The sequence below is a fragment of the Bombina bombina genome, chromosome 1, assembly GCF_027579735.1.
Source record: "Bombina bombina isolate aBomBom1 chromosome 1, aBomBom1.pri, whole genome shotgun sequence".
Classification (NCBI taxonomy): Eukaryota; Metazoa; Chordata; class Amphibia; order Anura; family Bombinatoridae; genus Bombina; species Bombina bombina.
This window is the reverse complement of record NC_069499.1, coordinates 1,598,558,999-1,598,571,715: the sequence shown is the minus strand read 5'-3', so window position 1 is coordinate 1,598,571,715 and position 12,717 is coordinate 1,598,558,999. Positions and strand designations below refer to the sequence as shown.

The 12,717-nt window shown below is 47.3% G+C and overlaps 1 protein-coding gene across 2 annotated transcripts in view; it reads left to right on the top strand.

Annotated features, from left to right (window-relative positions):
• LOC128656585 (zinc finger protein 34) overlaps nt 1-11,924 on the top strand; it is a 215,391-nt gene extending 203,467 nt beyond the window's left edge. For both annotated transcript variants that reach the window (XM_053710582.1, XM_053710574.1), the window contains one exon: nt 11,093-11,924. In XM_053710582.1, coding sequence (XP_053566557.1) covers nt 11,093-11,730 — 638 coding nt within the window. In that variant the 3' untranslated portion in view covers nt 11,731-11,924. The remainder of the gene's footprint in view (nt 1-11,092) is intronic.
• The last annotated feature ends 793 nt before the right edge of the window (nt 11,925-12,717 follow it).

The following is a 12,717-nucleotide window of genomic DNA, read 5'->3' as shown; positions in this document are numbered from 1 at the left end:
TGTGTGATGTAACTGTGCTAGGTACTGTACTGTGTGATGTAACTGTGCTAGGTACTGTACTGTGTGATGTAACTGTGCTAGGTGCTGTACTGTGTGATGTAACTGTGCTTGGTGCTGTACTGTGTGATGTAACTGTGCTAGGTACTGTACTGTGTGATGTAACTGTGCTAGGTGCTGTACTGTGTGATGTAACTAGGTACTGTACTGTGTGATGTAACTGTGCTAGGTACTGTACTGTGTGATGTAACTGTGCTATGTGCTGTACTGTGTGATGTAACTGTGCTAGGTACTGTACTGTGTGATGTAACTGTGCTAGGTGCTGTACTGTGTGATGTAACTGTGCTAGGTGCTGTACTGTGTGATGTAACTGTGCTAGGTGCTGTACTGTGTGATGTAACTGTGCTAGGTACTGTACTGTGTGATGTAACTGTGCTAGGTACTGTACTGTGTGATGTAACTGTGCTAGGTACTGTACTGTGTGATGTAACTGTGCTAGGTACTGTACTGTGTGATGTAACTGTGCTAGGTGCTGTACTGTGTGATGTAACTGTGCTAGGTGCTGTACTGTGTGATGTAACTGTGCTAGGTGCTGTACTGTGTGATGTAACTGTGCTAGGTGCTGTACTGTGTGATGTAACTGTGCTAGGTACTGTACTGTGTGATGTAACTGTGCTAGGTACTGTACTGTGTGATGTAACTGTGCTAGGTACTGTACTGTGTGATGTAACTGTGCTAGGTACTGTACTGTGTGATGTAACTGTGCTAGGTGCTGTACTGTCTGATGTAACTGTGCTAGGTGCTGTACTGTGTGATGTAACTGTGCTAGGTGCTGTACTGTGTGATGTAACTGTGCTAGGTACTGTACTGTGTGATGTAACTGTGCTAGGTGCTGTACTGTGTGATGTAACTGTGCTAGGTGCTGTACTGTGTGATGTAACTGTGCTATGTACTGTACTGTGTGATGTAACTGTGCTAGGTGCTGTGTGATGTAACTGTGCTAGGTGCTGTACTGTGTGATGTCACTGTGCTAGGTACTGTACTGTGTGATGTAATTGTGCTATGTACTGTACTGTGTGATGTAACTGTGCTAGGTACTGTACTGTGTGATGTAACTGTGCTATGTACTGTACTGTGTGATGTAACTGTGCTAGGTACTGTACTGTGTGATGTAACTGTGCTAGGTACTGTACTGTGTGATGTAACTGTGCTAGGTGCTGTACTGTGTGATGTAACTGTGCTAGGTGCTGTACTGTGTGATGTAACTGTGCTAGGTACTGTACTGTGTGATGTAACTGTGCTAGGTACTGTACTGTGTGATGTAACTGTGCTATGTACTGTACTGTGTGATGTAACTGTGCTAGGTACTGTACTGTGTGATGTAACTGTGCTAGGTACTGTACTGTGTGATGTAACTGTGCTAGGTGCTGTACTGTGTGATGTAACTGTGCTAGGTGCTGTACTGTGTGATGTAACTGTGCTAGGTACTGTACTGTGTGATGTAACTGTGCTAGGTACTGTACTGTGTGATGTAACTAGGTACTGTACTGTGTGATGTAACTGTGCTAGGTACTGTACTGTGTGATGTAACTGTGCTAGGTACTGTACTGTGTGATGTAACTGTGCTAGGTACTGTACTGTGTTATGTAACTGTGCTAGGTACTGTACTGTGTTATGTAACTGTGCTAGGTACTGTACTGTGTGATGTAACTGTGCTAGGTACTGTACTGTGTGATGTAACTGTGCTAGGTACTGTACTGTGTGATGTAACTGTGCTAGGTACTGTACTGTGTGATGTAACTGTGCTAGGTACTGTACTGTGTGATGTAACTGTGCTAGGTACTGTACTGTGTGATGTAACTAGGTACTGTACTGTGTGATGTAACTGTGCTAGGTACTGTACTGTGTGATGTAACTGTGCTAGGTACTGTACTGTGTGATGTAACTGTGCTAGGTACTGTACTGTGTGATGTAACTGTGCTAGGTACTGTACTGTGTGATGTCACTGTGCTAGGTACTGTGTGATGTAACTGTGCTAGGTACTGTACTGTGTGATGTAACTGTGCTAGGTACTGTACTGTGTGATGTAACTGTGCTAGGTACTGTGTGATGTAACTGTGCTAGGTACTGTACTGTGTGATGTAACTGTGCTAGGTACTGTACTGTGTGATGTAACTGTGCTAGGTACTGTGTGATGTAACTGTGCTAGGTACTGTACTGTGTGATGTAACTGTGCTAGGTACTGTACTGTGTGATGTAACTGTGCTAGGTGCTGTGTGATGTAACTGTGCTAGGTACTGTACTGTGTGATGTAACTGTGCTAGGTACTGTACTGTGTGATGTAACTGTGCTAGGTGCTGTGTGATGTAACTGTGCTAGGTACTGTACTGTGTGATGTAACTGTGCTAGGTACTGTACTGTGTGATGTAACTGTGCTAGGTGCTGTACTGTGTGATGTAACTGTGCTAGGTGCTGTACTGTGTGATGTAACTGTGCTAGGTACTGTACTGTGTGATGTAACTGTGCTAGGTACTGTACTGTGTGATGTAACTAGGTACTGTACTGTGTGATGTAACTGTGCTAGGTACTGTACTGTGTGATGTAACTGTTCTAGGTACTGTACTGTGTGATGTAACTGTGCTAGGTACTGTACTGTGTGATGTAACTGTGCTAGGTACTGTACTGTGTGATGTAACTGTGCTAGGTACTGTACTGTGTGATGTAACTGTGCTAGGTACTGTACTGTGTGATGTAACTGTGCTAGGTACTGTACTGTGTGATGTAACTGTGCTAGGTACTGTACTGTGTGATGTAACTGTGCTATGTACTGTACTGTGTGATGTAACTGTGCTAGGTACTGTACTGTGTGATGTAACTGTGCTAGGTACTGTACTGTGTGATGTAACTGTGCTAGGTACTGTACTGTGTGATGTAACTGTGCTAGGTACTGTACTGTGTGATGTAACTGTGCTAGGTACTGTACTGTGTGATGTAACTGTGCTAGGTGCTGTACTGTGTGATGTAACTGTGCTAGGTGCTGTACTGTGTGATGTAACTGTGCTAGGTACTGTACTGTGTGATGTAACTGTGCTAGGTACTGTACTGTGTGATGTAACTGTGCTAGGTACTGTACTGTGTGATGTAACTGTGCTAGGTACTGTACTGTGTGATGTAACTGTGCTAGGTACTGTACTCTGTGATGTAATTGTGCTAGGTACTGTACTCTGTGATGTAACTGTGCTAGGTACTGTACTGTGTGATGTAACTGTGCTAGGTACTGTACTGTGTGATGTAACTGTGCTAGGTACTGTACTGTGTGATGTAACTGTGCTATGTACTGTACTGTGTGATGTAACTGTGCTATGTACTGTACTGTGTGATGTAACTGTGCTAGGTACTGTACTGTGTGATGTAACTGTGCTAGGTACTGTACTGTGTGATGTAACTGTGCTATGTACTGTACTGTGTGATGTAACTGTGCTATGTACTGTACTGTGTGATGTAACTGTGCTATGTACTGTACTGTGTGATGTAACTGTGCTATGTGCTGTACTGTGTGATGTAACTGTGCTAGGTGCTGTACTGTGTGATGTCACTGTGCTATGTACTGTACTGTATGATGTAACTGTGCTAGGTGCTGTACTGTGTGATGTAACTGTGCTAGGTGCTGTACTGTGTGATGTAACTGTGCTAGGTGCTGTACTCTGTGATGTAACTGTGCTAGGTGCTGTACTGTGTGATGTCACTGTGCTATGTACTGTACTGTGTGATGTAACTGTGCTAGGTGCTGTACTGTGTGATGTAACTGTGCTAGGTACTGTACTGTGTGATGTAACTGTGCTAGGTACTGTACTGTGTGATGTAACTGTGCTAGGTACTGTACTCTGTGATGTAACTGTGCTATGTACTGTACTGTGTGATGTAACTGTGCTAGGTGATGTGTGCTGTGTGACATGTGCTGTGCTGTGTGCTAGGTGATGTGTGCTGTGTGCTAGGTGATGTGTGCTGTGTGCTAGGTGATGTGTGCTGTGTGCTAGGTGATGTGTGTTGTGTGCTAGGTGATGTGTGCTGTGTGACATGTGCTGTGCTGTGTGACATGTGCTGTGCTGTGTGCTAGGTGATGTGTGCTGTGTGCTAGGTGATGTGTGCTGTGTGCTAGGTGATGTGTGCTGTGTGACATGTGCTGTGCTGTGCTGTGTGCTAGGTGATGTGTGCTGTGTGCTAGGTGATGTGTGCTGTGTGACGTGTGCTGTGCTGTGTGCTAGGTGATGTGTGCTGTGTGCTAGGTGATGTGTGCTGTGTGCTAGGTGATGTGTGCTGTGTGACGTGTGCTGTGCTGTGTGCTAGGTGATGTGTGCTGTGTGCTAGGTGATGTGTGCTAGGTGATGTGTGCTGTGTGCTAGGTGATGTGTGCTGTGTGCTAGGTGATGTGTGCTGTGTGATGTGTGCTGTGTGACATGTGCTGTGCTGTGTGCTAGGTGATGTGTGCTGTGTGCTAGGTGATGTGTGCTGTGTGATGTGTGCTGTGCTGTGTGCTAGGTGATGTGTGCTGTGTGCTAGGTGATGTGTGCTGTGTGCTAGGTGATGTGTGCTGTGCTGTGTGCTAGGTGATGTGTGCTGTGTGCTAGGTGATGTGTGCTGTGTGCTAGGTGATGTGTGCTGTGTGACATGTGCTGTGCTGTGTGCTAGGTGATGTGTGCTGTGTGCTAGGTGATGTGTGCTGTGTGCTAGGTGATGTGTGCTGTGCTGTGTGCTAGGTGATGTGTGCTGTGTGCTAGGTGATGTGTGCTGTGTGCTAGGTGATGTGTGCTGTGTGACGTGTGCTGTGCTGTGTGCTAGGTGATGTGTGCTGTGTGCTAGGTGATGTGTGCTGTGTGCTAGGTGATGTGTGCTGTGTGACATGTGCTGTGCTGTGTGCTAGGTGATGTGTGCTGTGTGCTAGGTGATGTGTGCTGTGTGACGTGTGCTGTGCTGTGTGCTAGGTGATGTGTGCTGTGTGCTAGGTGATGTGTGCTGTGTGCTAGGTGATGTGTGCTGTGTGATGTGTGCTGTGTGCTAGGTGATGTGTGCTGTGTGCTAGGTGATGTGTGCTGTGTGCTAGGTGATGTGTGCTGTGCGCTAGGTGATGTGTGCTGTGTGACATGTGCTGTGCTGTGTGCTAGGTGATGTGTGCTGTGTGCTAGGTGATGTGTGCTGTGTGCTAGGTGATGTGTGCTGTGTGCTAGGTGATGTGTGCTGTGCTGTGTGACATGTGCTGTGCTGTGTGCTAGGTGATGTGTGCTGTGTGACATGTGCTGTGCTGTGTGCTAGGTGATGTGTGCTTTGTGACATGTGCTGTGCTGTGTGCTAGGTGATGTGTGCTGTGTGACGTGTGCTGTGCTGTGTGCTAGGTGATGTGTGCTGTGTGCTAGGTGATGTGTGCTGTGTGACGTGTGCTGTGCTGTGTGCTAGGTTATGTGTGCTGTGTGCTAGGTGATGTGTGCTGTGTGCTAGGTGATGTGTGCTGTGTGACGTGTGCTGTGTGCTAGGTGATGTGTGCTGTGTGACGTGTGCTGTGCTGTGTGCTAGGTGATGTGTGCTGTGTGACGTGTGCTGTGCTGTGTGCTGTGTGCTAGGTGATGTGTGCTATGTGCTAGGTGATGTGTGCTGTGTGCTAGGTGATGTGTGCTGTGTGCTGTGTGCTAGGTGATGTGTGCTGTGTGCTAGGTGATGTGTGCTGTGTGACGTGTGCTGTGCTGTGTGCTAGGTGATGTGTGCTGTGTGCTAGGTGATGTGTGCTGTGTGACGTGTGCTGTGCTGTGTGCTGTGTGCTAGGTGATGTGTGCTGTGTGCTAGGTGATGTGTGCTGTGTGCTAGGTGATGTGTGCTGTGTGCTAGGTGATGTGTGCTGTGTGCTAGGTGATGTGTGCTGTGTGCTAGGTGACGTGCTGTGTGCTAGGTGATGTGTGCTGTGTGCTAGGTGATGTGTGCTGTGTGCTAGGTGCTGTGTGCTAGGTGATGTGTGCTGTGTGCTAGGTGATGTGTGCTGTGCTGTGTGCTAGGTGATGTGTGCTGTGTGCTAGGTGATGTGTGCTGTGTGCTAGGTGATGTGTGCTGTGTGACATGTGGTGTGCTAGGTGACATGTGCTGTGCTGTGTGCTAGGTGATGTGTGCTGTGTGACATGTGCTGTGCTGTGTGCTAGGTGATGTGTGCTGTGTGACATGGTGATGTGTGCTGTGTGCTAGGTGATGTGTGCTGTGTGCTAGGTGATGTGTGCTGTGTGATGTGTGCTGTGCTGTGTGCTAGGTGATGTGTGCTGTGTGCTAGGTGATGTGTGCTGTGTGACATGTGCTGTGCTGTGTGCTAGGTGATGTGTGCTGTGTGCTAGGTGATGTGTGCTGTGTGACGTGTGCTGTGCTGTGTGCTAGGTGATGTGTGCTGTGTGACGTGTGCTGTGCTGTGTGCTAGGTGATGTGTGCTGTGTGCTAGGTGATGTGTGCTGTGTGCTAGGTGATGTGTGCTGTGTGCTAGGTGATGTGTGCTGTGCTGTGTGCTAGGTGATGTGTGCTGTGTGCTAGGTGATGTGTGCTGTGTGACGTGTGCTGTGCTGTGTGCTAGGTGATGTGTGCTGTGTGCTAGGTGATGTGTGCTGTGTGCTAGGTGATGTGTGCTGTGTGCTGTGCTGTGTGCTAGGTGATGTGTGCTGTGTGACATGTGCTGTGCTGTGTGCTAGGTGATGTGTGCTGTGTGCTAGGTGATGTGTGCTGTGTGCTAGGTGATGTGTGCTGTGTGCTAGGTGATGTGTGCTGTGTGACATGTGCTGTGCTGTGTGCTAGGTGATGTGTGCTGTGTGCTGTGTGCTAGGTGATGTGTGCTGTGCTGTGTGCTAGGTGATGTGTGCTGTGTGACATGTGCTGTGCTGTGTGCTAGGTGATGTGTGCTGTGCTGTGTGCTAGGTGATGTGTGCTGTGCTGTGTGCTAGGTGATGTGTGCTGTGTGCTAGGTGATGTGTGCTGTGTGACGTGTGCTGTGCTGTGTGCTAGGTGATGTGTGCTGTGTGCTAGGTGATGTGTGCTGTGTGATGTGTGCTGTGCTGTGTGCTAGGTGATGTGTGCTGTGTGATGTGTGCTGTGCTGTGTGCTAGGTGCTGTGTGCTGTGTGATGTGTGCTGTGCTGTGTGCTAGGTGATGTGTGCTGTGTGATGTGTGCTGTACTGTGTGCTAGGTGATGTGTGCTGTGTGCTAGGTGATGTGTGCTGTGTGACGTGTGCTGTGCTGTGTGCTAGGTGATGTGTGCTGTGTGCTAGGTGATGTGTGCTGTGTGCTAGGTGATGTGTGCTGTGTGACATGTGCTGTGTGCTAGGTGATGTGTGCTGTGTGCTAGGTGATGTGTGCTGTGTGCTAGGTGATGTGTGCTGTGTGACATGTGCTGTGCTGTGTGCTAGGTGATGTGTGCTGTGTGCTAGGTGATGTGTGCTAGGTGATGTGTGCTGTGTGACATGTGCTGTGCTGTGTGCTAGGTGATGTGTGCTGTGTGCTAGGTGATGTGTGCTGTGTGATGTGTGCTGTGCTGTGTGCTAGGTGATGTGTGCTGTGTGCTAGGTGATGTGTGCTGTGTGCTAGGTGATGTGTGCTGTGTGCTAGTTGATGTGTGCTGTGTGACATGTGCTGTGCTGTGTGCTAGGTGATGTGTGCTGTGTGCTAGGTGATGTGTGCTGTGTGCTAGTTGATGTGTGCTGTGTGACATGTGCTGTGCTGTGTGCTAGGTGATGTGTGCTGTGTGCTAGGTGATGTGTGCTGTGTGCTAGTTGATGTGTGCTGTGTGACATGTGCTGTGCTGTGTGCTAGGTGATGTGTGCTGTGTGCTAGGTGATGTGTGCTGTGTGCTAGGTGATGTGTGCTGTGTGCTAGGTGATGTGTGATGTGTGCTGTGCTGTGTGCTAGGTGATGTGTGCTGTGTGACATGTGCTGTGCTGTGTGCTAGGTGATGTGTGCTGTGTGCTAGGTGATGTGTGCTGTGTGATGTGTGCTGTGCTGTGTGCTAGGTGATGTGTGCTGTGCTGTGTGCTAGGTGATGTGTGCTGTGCTGTGTGCTAGGTGATGTGTGCTGTGTGCTAGGTGATGTGTGCTGTGTGCTAGGTGATGTGTGCTGTGTGCTAGGTGATGTGTGCTGTGTGACATGTGCTGTGCTGTGTGCTAGGTGATGTGTGCTGTGTGCTAGGTGATGTGTGATGTGTGCTGTGTGCTAGGTGATGTGTGCTGTGTGCTAGGTGATGTGTGCTGTGTGACATGTGGTGTGCTGTGTGCTAGGTGATGTGTGCTAGGTGATGTGTGCTAGGTGATGTGTGCTAGGTGATGTGTGCTAGGTGATGTGTGCTGTGTGCTAGGTGATGTGTGCTGTGTGCTAGGTGATGTGTGCTGTGTGCTAGGTGATGTGTGCTGTGTGCTAGGTGATGTGTGCTGTGTGCTAGGTGATGTGTGCTGTGTGCTAGGTGATATGTGCTGTGCTGTGTGCTAGGTGATGTGTGCTGTGTGCTAGGTGATGTGTGCTGTGTGATGTGTGCTGTGCTGTGTGCTAGGTGATGTGAGCTGTGCTGTGTGCTAGGTGATGTGTGCTGTGTGCTAGGTGATGTGTGCTGTGTGACGTGTGCTGTGCTGTGTGCTAGGTGATGTGTGCTGTGTGCTAGGTGATGTGTGCTGTGTGCTAGGTGATGTGTGCTGTGTGACATGTGCTGTGCTGTGTGCTAGGTGATGTGTGCTGTGTGCTAGGTGATGTGTGATGTGTGCTGTGTGCTAGGTGATGTGTGCTGTGTGACATGTGGTGTGCTGTGTGCTAGGTGATGTGTGCTGTGTGCTAGGTGATGTGTGCTAGGTGATGTGTGCTGTGTGCTAGGTGATGTGTGCTGTGTGCTAGGTGATGTGTGCTGTGTGCTAGGTGATGTGTGCTGTGTGCTAGGTGATGTGTGCTGTGCTGTGTGCTAGGTGACGTGCTGTGACGTGTGCTGTGTGACATGTGCTGTGCTGTGTGACATGTGCTGTGCTTTGTGCTAGGGGACGTGCTGTGACGTGTGCTGTGTGACATGTGCTGTGCTGTGTGCTAGGTGATGTGTGCTGTGTGACGTGTGCTGTGCTTTGTGCTATGTGACGTGCTGTGACGTGACGTGTGCTGGGTGCTTTGTGTGTTTCTGTCACTACCGTTAGTTGTAAGGATACCTCGTACTTAAGCCGTATATTCAGGTAGCGTGTAGTAACTGTAGGTAGATGTGTATGTTTTAGGCTTCAGACTTATAATAACTGGAGTTAGTTTTTAGTCTGTTCTAGGTGATGTGGGTTGTGTGACATGTGCTGTGCTTTGTGCTAGGTGACGTGACGTGCTATGTGACGTGTGCTGTGCTCTGTGACGTGTGCTGGGTGCTTTGTGTGTTTCTGTCACTGCCGTTAGTTGTAAGGATACCTCGTACTTAAGCCGTATATTCAGGTAGCGTGTAGTAACTGTAGGTAGATGTGTATGTTTTAGGCTTCAGACTTATAATAACTGGAGTTAGTTTTTAGTCTGTTCTAGGTGATGTGGGTTGTGTGACATGTGCTGTGCTTTGTGCTAGGTGACGTGACGTGCTATGTGACGTGTGCTGTGCTCTGTGACGTGTGCTGGGTGCTTTGTGTGTTTCTGTCACTGCCGTTAGTTGTAAGGATACCTCGTACTTAAGCCGTATATTCAGGTAGCGTGTAGTAACTGTAGGTAGATGTGTATGTTTTAGGCTTCAGACTTATAATAACTGGAGTTAGTTTTTAGTCTGTTCTAGGTGATGTGGGTTGTGTGACATGTGCTGTGCTTTGTGCTAGGTGACGTGACGTGCTATGTGACGTGTGCTGTGCTCTGTGACGTGTGCTGGGTGCTTTGTGTGTTTCTGTCACTGCCGTTAGTTGTAAGGATACCTCGTACTTAAGCCGTATATTCAGGTAGCGTGTAGTAACTGTAGGTAGATGTGTATGTTTTAGGCTTCAGACTTATAATAACTGGAGTTAGTTTTTAGTCTGTTCTAGGTGATGTGGGTTGTGTGACATGTGCTGTGCTTTGTGCTAGGTGACGTGACGTGCTATGTGACGTGTGCTGTGCTCTGTGACGTGTGCTGGGTGCTTTGTGTGTTTCTGTCACTGCCGTTAGTTGTAAGGATACCTCGTACTTAAGCCGTATATTCAGGTAGCGTGTAGTAACTGTAGGTAGATGTGTATGTTTTAGGCTTCAGACTTATAATAACTGGAGTTAGTTTTTAGTCTGTTCTAGGTGATGTGGGTTGTGTGACATGTGCTGTGCTTTGTGCTAGGTGACGTGACGTGCTAGGTGACGTGACGTGCTCTGTGACGTGTGCTGGGTGCTTTGTGTGTTTCTGTCTCTGCCGTTAGTTGTAAGGATACCTCGTACTTAAGCCGTATATTCAGGTAGCGTGTAGTAACTGTAGGTAGATGTGTATGTTTTAGGCTTCAGACTTATAATAACTGGAGTTAGTTTTTAGTCTGTTCTAGGTGATGTGGGTTGTGTGACATGTGCTGTGCTTTGTGCTAGGTGACGTGACGTGCTATGTGACGTGTGCTGTGCTCTGTGACGTGTGCTGGGTGCTTTGTGTGTTTCTGTCACTGCCGTTAGTTGTAAGGATACCTCGTACTTAAGCCGTATATTCAGGTAGCGTGTAGTAACTGTAGGTAGATGTGTATGTTTTAGGCTTCAGACTTATAATAACTGGAGTTAGTTTTTAGTCTGTTCTAGGTGATGTGGGTTGTGTGACATGTGCTGTGCTTTGTGCTAGGTGACGTGACGTGCTAGGTGACGTGACGTGCTAGGTGACGTGACGTGCTCTGTGACGTGTGCTGGGTGCTTTGTGTGTTTCTGTCTCTGCCGTTAGTTGTAAGGATACCTCGTACTTAAGCCGTATATTCAGGTAGCGTGTAGTAACTGTAGGTAGATGTGTATGTTTTAGGCTTCAGACTTATAATAACTGGAGTTAGTTTTTAGTCTGTTTGGTCTGTTTTATTCTTTATTTGATTTATTGAGCACAATTAATCTTTGTGTTTTCTTTTTTAAATAAATTACCCATTTACCTCCTTTTTCCCTGAGCAGACGGCGCACACAGCTTTTCCATGGGAGACCCGGATGGCATCATAGAAGAAGTCAGCATTGGCCAAATGTACCAAACCCAGCTGTATTACTGCTCCGAGTGCCAGGAGTGTTTTACATGTAATTCTGACCTTATAAAGCATCGGACTGTTCACAAAGGTGGTAAAGTCCTGACGTGCTCTGTGTGCGGCAAACACTTCTCATTTAAATCTAAACTGCTCCGACATCAGAGGATTCATACTGGGGAGAAGCCGTTTGTTTGTAATCAATGTGGGAAAAGCTTTGGCCAGAAATCGCAGCTCATCATACATTACCGGGGTCACACAGGGGAAAAACCGTATGTTTGTTCGGAATGTGGCAAAGGATTTGGGCGCAAATCGTACCTTGTTAACCATCAGCGGATTCACAAAGGAGAGAAACCGTTTCCTTGTTTAGAATGTGGGAAAACATTCAGCCAGAAGTCACAGCTTATTTTACACCAGAGACGCCATACTGGGGAGAAACCATTTACATGTCCCGAGTGCGGGAAGTCCTTTAGCTGTAACTCAAACCTTGTTACACATCAGCGAACTCACGCACATGAGTTTTTACGCATTGTTAGCATGGATCCATTATCAGATGTGAAACAGTCCCCTGTGTAATGTATCAAACTTATTGGCTCTGACGATAATTATTTGTGGTGCCCTCGGGCCGTATATAGGGCCACATTAGCAAGCTATAGCCTCACATCAGTTATAAGCCAGTGACAATCAGAGCCAGGTAGAACTAACAATCTCCTGTATTAATTGTGCTATAATATTCTGCATTTTTTCCAGCAATAAATCACTGACAACAACCAGTGTGACTATTGGGTACTTCCCTAAGTAAAACAAGGTCGGGCCGTACTGTGGTACCCATATAAGTCACACGGGGCCGGGCACCACTAGCAGAGCCATTTAAGAACTGCAGATGTGTTTTTGAGGAACAGACTGTTAGTGGGTGACTATTTTGAGGAATGTGTATTTAGGTGAAAGAAAAGGAGAAGCAAGGGAGGTTAGACGTCTTCCAGGAGCTACTGCTCACAGGGATAAGAATCGTATTTTGAGAATCGTTAAGGCAGCAGGAAAGGGAAGTGAGTTAGATGTGATTGTTCATTTAGGAACAAATGATATGGCTAGTAATCATGTTGCTGCCATTCAGAAAGAGTTTAGTGACCTAGGTAATCATTTAGAGACTGTGACATCAACTCTATCATTTTCTGCTATTTTACCTGTGTATGGCCAGGAAGCAGGAATGATGGAGCGGATAACAACATTTAATTCTTGGTTAGATAAGTGGTGCAGGGAACAAGGATTTGCCAGATATAGACAGGAAGATTCCCTGTATTAGATCAGCTAGAAGCAGGTATATTCTTGAATCCTTGCAAGGGGAATCACTTGAGCAATTAGTTAAGGAACCTACTCTAAAGGAAGCTATATTAGATGTAATACTTACAAACAGTGATACAGTTTCAGATGTGTCTGTAGGTGAGAACTTAGGATCCATTAAACATCAATCTGTTTGGTTTAGTATTCATGTGCAGACACTGTCCACCCAGACTAAAACAAAAGATTTAGACTTCACGGAGGCGGACTTCTTCTATAAGGTAC